This window comes from Otolemur garnettii, unplaced genomic scaffold (genome assembly GCF_000181295.1).
Source record: "Otolemur garnettii isolate 467f Iridium unplaced genomic scaffold, OtoGar3 scaffold00012, whole genome shotgun sequence".
Classification (NCBI taxonomy): Eukaryota; Metazoa; Chordata; class Mammalia; order Primates; family Galagidae; genus Otolemur; species Otolemur garnettii.
Genome location: NW_003852407.1, coordinates 6,380,641 through 6,387,154, shown reverse-complemented (window position 1 = coordinate 6,387,154; position 6,514 = coordinate 6,380,641). Strand labels below are relative to the sequence as shown.

General features: G+C 49.0%; 1 protein-coding gene, 1 non-coding gene and 1 pseudogene across 2 annotated transcripts in view; 2 read left to right on the top strand and 1 right to left on the bottom strand.

Annotated features, from left to right (window-relative positions):
* Window positions 1–467: 467 nt before the first annotated feature.
* Window positions 468–2,597, top strand: LOC100943728 (annotated as a pseudogene).
* On the top strand, window positions 1,328–1,434 carry LOC111723542. The gene has a single exon (XR_002772063.1). It is a non-coding gene; the product is annotated as a U6 spliceosomal RNA (small nuclear RNA).
* A 3,262-nt stretch (window positions 2,598–5,859) lies between the features above and the next one.
* The window catches only part of LOXHD1 (lipoxygenase homology domains 1), a 164,623-nt gene continuing 163,968 nt past the window's right edge, over window positions 5,860–6,514 (bottom strand). The window contains exon 39 of the mRNA XM_012802001.1: window positions 5,860–6,340. Within this exon, the coding sequence (XP_012657455.1) occupies window positions 5,860–6,340 (481 nt within the window). The remainder of the gene's footprint in view (window positions 6,341–6,514) is intronic.

Sequence of the window (6,514 nt, the reverse complement as noted above, 5' to 3'; positions counted from 1 at the left end):
GATACTTTGCTAAGAAGAATATGTTCCAGCTCCATCCATGTAAACATGAAGGAGGCCAGATTGACTGGGCTGCTTTGGCACGAGCTTAGATTGCCCAGAGAGAAGCTTTAGGACAGCAAAGCAGGTAGAACAACCACCAGGAATGATGCCAAATGGACAAGGCATGTCTACAATGGAATCTGGTCCAAACAATCATGGGAATTTTCAAGGGGATTCAAACTTTAACAGAATGTGGCAGCCAGAAGGGGGAATGCATCAGCAACCCCCACACCTCCCTCCAGATCAGCCATGGATGCCACCGACACCAGGCCCAGTAGACATTGTTCCTCCTTCTGAAGACAGCAACAGTCAGGACAGTGGGAAATTTGCCCCTGACAGCAGGCATATATGTAATCAGAACAATCACAACTTTGGTGGACCACCCAATAATTTTGCAGTGGGGCCAGTGAACCAGTTTGACTATCAGCATGGGGCTGCTTTTGGTCCACCGCAAGGTGGATTTCCTCCTCCTTATTGGCAACCAGGACCTCCAGCACCTCCCCAGAATCGAAAAGAAAGGCCATCGTCATTCAGGGATTGGCAGCGTTCACCTATTGCACTTCCTGTGAAGCAAGAACCTCCACAAATCGAAGCAGTAAAACGCAGGACTCTTCCAGCTTGGATTTGTGAAGGTCTTGAAAAAATGGAACGTGAAAAGCAGAAGCAGTTGGAGAAAGACAGAGCTGTGGGGAGCTTGCTGAGATGGACATGGCACAGCAATCTCCTGTGCTCATGTTCACAATTGTCCAAAAAAGAAAAGAAGGCCACAGGGGATGCTGAAGGAGGAGATGGCCCTCATTTTCCTCAGAGAAGTAAATTTGATAGTGATGAAGACAATGAAAATGTTGAGGCTGCAAGTCGGGGGAACATCACCAGAGTCCATCACCAGCTCCTCCAGAAGAGCAAAATGAACCAGAGCTGACTGAAGAAGAGAAAGTATCGAGTGATGTTGCTGACAAAAATGCTTCTGACTGACATTCTCCTGCATGTCACAGATGCAGAGATGTGTTATGTAGCCAAGGATGCACACGGGAAAGCAAGGAAAGCACCTGCAAAACAGCTGGCACTGTCCAGTGCGCTGGCTTCCCTCACTGGACTTGGTGGATAGGGTGGTTATGAATCAGGAGACAGGGAAGATGAGAGGAGTGACAGAGGCTGTGAGTCATCTGACACGGATGATGGGGAATTATGGCACCGAATCCGGCAAAAACAGGAAGCTTTTTGGAGAAAAGAAAAAGAACAGCCACTGTTACATGATAAAGAAATGGAAGAAGAAAAGCAACAACCAGTGCTTGCTTCGGCAGCACATATACTAAAATTGGAACGATACAGAGAAGATTAGCATGGCCCCTGCGCAAGGATGACACGCAAATTCGTGAAGCGTTCCATATTTAAAAAAAAAAAAAAAAAAAAAAAAAAACAAAAGCAACAACCAGAGAGGGTTACAAACGAAATGAATGAGTGTATGCATAAAGAGCAAAATAGTTATCCCTGCTAGAAGCAAGAGAAGCAGACGGTGATGTGGTTATCGAAAAGAAGAGAACTCCAAATGAAATATCAAAGTTAGAACCAAAAAGGGAGCATAAAGAAAAAGAGAAACAAGGAAGGAGGAGATCAGGACGTTCTAGTAGTGGGAGTTCCAGCAGCACCAGCAGAACCAGTCGTCCTAGCAGGACTGTCTCTAGCTCTTCATATAGTTCTAGCTCAGGTAGTCATCGTACTTCTTCTAGGTCGTCTTCTCCCAAGAGGAAAAGAGACATAGCAGGAGCAGATCTCAACAATGAAAGTTAGATGCAGCGGGAGTAGAAGCTACTCTCACAGAATTAAAATAGAGAGCAGCAGGATTAGGGCAAAAATGAGAGCTAGGAGGAGATCTAATAGAAGCAGCCTTGAAAGAGAAAGATGGCGAGATCGGAGTCCTTCCCGAGAGAGGGGCAGAAGTAGAAATCGCTTTACTACTATGACGAACCAATAGGGATAGACGAACCAATCGTTCCAGTCGCAGGAGGAGTCGAGATAGGAGTAAAATTGATTATCAGCGTGGAAATCGTAGCGGAGGCAGTTGTAAGCATAAAGGTGAGGCTAAAGAACAAGAGAGAAAAAAGGCGAGAAGTCGAAGTATAGATAAAGATAGGAAAAAGAATGATAAGGAAAGGGAGCATGAGGAGGATAAAAGGAAAGAGAAACAAAAAAGGGAAGAAAAAGACCTCAAGTTCAGTAGTCAGGATGACAGGTGAAAAATGAAGTGAGAAAGTAGAAGAACATTCTCTAGGAGTGGTTCTATCTCTGTTAAAATCACAAGACATGATTGTAGACAAGATAGCAGGAAAAGTACCACCAAAGATAGTAAAAAACATTCCGGCTCTGATTCTAGGGGAAGGAGCAGTTCTGAAGCTCTAGGAAGAAGCAAAGCAAAGAAGGCTAAGAAGCCTAAACATAGTCGATCGCCATCCATGGAGAAATCGCAAAGGTCTGGTGAGAAGGCACGCCGCAAACACAAGTCTAAGTCCGGATCAAGAGCTTGCTGCCTTCATGTGGAGAGATGGTCATGTGTCTAAGGAGGGAGGAGCTCTGAAGAGGACACAGCGACTGAAAAGTCTGCAGCCACCCTTAGGAAGAGGTCGATATTTCAGCTAAGGAGTCATAAGTGAAAGACTATTCCTGAGCAGTAAAATTTGGTAATTCGAAGAGAGCTTTACCAATTTGACCCTGCCTGTTGAAAATATAAAATTATTTTTTGCCTTCAAAAAAAAATCGCATGTATCAGATAAACATGTACAATTATTGTATATCAATTAAAAAAATGTGAAGCACAGTGCCTAGTGAGACAGAGGAGTGGATGGGTGGCAGGGAGTCTTCAGGCAGAGAGGATGGCCCTAGCAGAAGCATAGCAGAGGGGACAGTGCGGGTGGCATTGCTGGGGGCATAGAGCTGTGGGGACTTGCTGAGATGGACATGGCACAGGTCCCAGGGACTTGGAGAAGCAGGTGAGCTTGGGGTGAAGGCAGCCTAGAGACAAGAAAGTGCACCTGAATGAACAAAAGGCGGCAAGAGTGTTTTATGGAGTTTTCACAGCAGCAATCTCCTGTGCTCCTGATGAGTCCTCTGGGAAGGCTGGGCAGAAACTGCAGGAAGGAGGCCAAAGAGGCAATGTGGCTGAGCCAGACCTGCCCCGCCCCAACAATAGCAAGCACACGCTTACAGAGCACGCCAGCGGCAGGATGACCATGCGTTCTTCCTGTACCTCTTCCGGTGAATCAACAAGCCAACAGACGCTGCATTCTACAGTGAGACCGCCTTGCAAGGGAACTGATTGGCACTCTGGACAGCACATCCTCCTCTAGGTTATGAGGGAGGCCGGAGAGGCTGGAGAGGCTGGAGGGGCAGTGGGTATGAGGGTGAGACATTCAGAGAGCTGACACCTCCTTCCTCTTGGTTGCCCTTTAACCCACGGCTGGGAACTGGGGCTTCAAAGTGCTATTTGCAGAGGAAGTCCAGACACGGTGGCCTGCTCCACCTGGAGAAGTCCTAGGGGTGAGGGATGGGCTGGCTGGCGTTCACAGAGAGGTGAGTGCCCAGAGTATCAGAGCAAAGGGTCCTGGAGGACCTCTTGTGAAGTGTCTTAGATCCTAAACCGAAAGACAGCATGGAGGTGAACACAAGGGCCCCTAAGAGAAAGTCTAAACACTTGTGAAGACCAGAAAAGGACACCAGCTACAATAGTAGACCTCAGACGGGAAGCTGCTCCACCTCTCCTCTCCCTGGAGGAGTCAGAAACTGGGGGCACCAGGAGGCGGGAGGAGGAGGAACAGGGCAAGGTAGGGAAGGAGGCAAAGCAGGCTCTCTCTCTCTCTCTCTCTCTCTCTCTCACACACACACACACACACATACTCAGGCATCTTTTATACACACACATTCACAGGCACACACCACACACATCATATGCTCCTGCACATGCGTAGATATGCACCCCACACATGCTTACACACATACTTGCACATGCTCACACATTCACACTCTCCCCTCTCCCTCACTGCAGGGCACACCTGCACTCGGACTGAGCTGGGGGATGGGATGAAACAATTTTAATTTTGATGTTTTGACTTTTGTATTGGGGCTGGACATTTAGATTATAGAATAGAGATGGACCTTGTGATTTAAAGGGTTGATGGCTATTTTACTGTCCCAGGGAGTACAGAGGAGTTGCAGCACTTGTCTAAATTCTCATCAGGCATCGGGGAAGAACCAGCTCCACAGAGAGATGGAAATAAAGCTGTTTAATGATTCCTCCCTCCTGCTCCTCCTTCCTCATGGTTAGCACGGTGGCTGCTTGTTGAGTATGGTGGCTGTACTCACCATTTAATGTAGGCATTGTGCAGATTGACCAAGAGGTTAAAAAAATAAAGAAAACAAAAGTAACATAGGTGCTGAATTGAAACCACATGCCTATTAACTCATTTAGTCCTCATACTAACCCACGATGTAGGCATTATTAACATTCTGTCTGTTTTACAGATGAAGGAACTGAGACCCCAAATGAGTGAAATAACATGCCCAAGAACTCACAGCCACTAAAAGCCAGAGCTGGGATTCCCACCCGGGGAGGCTGCCCCATCATCTGCGTGTTTAACCTCTCTCCAGGAGATCCCTGAGTGCTCCCTGGACATGCCTCGCAGTCCTGAAGCCTCACTAAGAGCTCAAATCTATCAGGGATCCAGGATGGAGGCAACATAGCAGAGTAGTAGAAACAGGCACTGGGGTTCCCTGCTGTAGAAAGACTCGACCTGACTCACCTTGCTGTGTCCTTTCTTGTAGGAACATCGGCTGTTAGGCGTTAACCTCTGCTATGTCTTTCTGTGTGTCACCAGACTCCTTGGTGATCGTCGATGGGGGAATGTGTGTGTATTGGTGTAGACCTATGTGTGCAAGTACAAATGTGCAGTTCTCCTGCTGCCTCTCCATCAAGGTCACATCCCCCTTGTGGGCAGAGACCACGTCTTCATCTTGCTCCCGATTCCCCCTCGGCTCTCAGTCCAAACATTGCCCACGGAGAGCCTGGGTGATATCACCAACTAACCCCACAGTCCCCTCTTTCCCTCCCAGCCTTCTTGTGCAGCGGTGACCAGGCTGTCGCAAGTGCTGTCCCAGCACCTTAGGGCCCTGTTCCTACTGTGTTATCACAGGCTGCATCACCAGCAAGCACTTGCCAATGAGTTCTCTGTAAAGTGATGGGAAGAATTATCTACTTTTCACAGGCTCATAGATACCTCAGCAAAAACGCTTCTTCCATTTGCCTCTGGATTTATTGACACTGGGGAAAACCAGGTATTTCTTAGCAAGCAGATGCTAAGAGGAGTTCTTTATGGGATGTGGTTGGTAATAATTTAATTAGCCCAGGTTTTTTTTTGGGAAAAAGTGTTAATTAGCTTTTGCTTAAAATACACCACCTCGATGGTCTCTCCTTCCCCACTCCCATCCCCTGGGTGAAGCCCCAATTTCCCATCCACGCTCTGCAGCTTGTCCCAGCCGGGTTGCTGCTGTTATTACAGGAAAAGGAAATGCAAGAAGTTATTACTGGATAGTCCCGGATTATGACACATGCTGATTACGAGTCCTCTAGAGCCAAGAGACTGGGGCGGAGAGCAGAACCCCACAAAGAGTCACCCACAAATAGAGGCCTTCCAAGGACCGTGAAGCTCTCAGTGGTCCCCATAGTGCTCCCTGAGGCTCCAGAACAGGACTACTATTGGTTGAGGCAGAGAGCGGGAAGTTGTGGACAGGGGCATCTCAAGGAGAGGGTGAGCAAGGTGCTCCAGCCCCTCAGGCAGAAGGGAAGAGGTCTCTCCAGGTGAGGCCGTCCCCCCGCTTCTTATCCAGCCACCGGCCGCAGTTGAAGATGGTGGCCACGCCGGTGCTGGTGTTGGTGACCTCCACCTTGTCCACCAGCCAACCGGAGCAGTAGCCGCTGCTGTCGTGCTCCAGCCGCACCTTGCGCAGCTCGCCCAGCTCCAGCGTCTCCAGGAAGAAGCGGTCGGTGCTGCCGCGCTCGAAGAGGTTGCGCATCTTCTGTTTCAGCTCACGCCTGCCGGTGTCCCCATTGGCCCCAAAGATGGTCACGAAGACGTTGGCATCAGTGCCTGCCCCAGGCTCATAGCCTGTTGTCACGATGACCTCGTATTTGACAGACACCAGGCTCTGGATCTTGCTGGCAAAGCTCTCCGTGGTCTTGGTGACCTCAAATACCTTGAAGTACTTCCTCTTCCTCTTGAGGGGGATGAGGCAGTCACAGTTGAAGAAGTACCTGACAGGGAGGCGGGAGAGAGGAGGGGAGGGGCTCAATGGATGCTGGCCAGGTGGCAGCCCCCAGTCCCCTGGTCATCCACAAATGAGCCCTTCCCCAGGTCACAGGAGACAGGAGCTGGAAATATGCAGGGTAAAATGTGAGGGCAAGGTCTTGTTTTACTGAAATTCACAG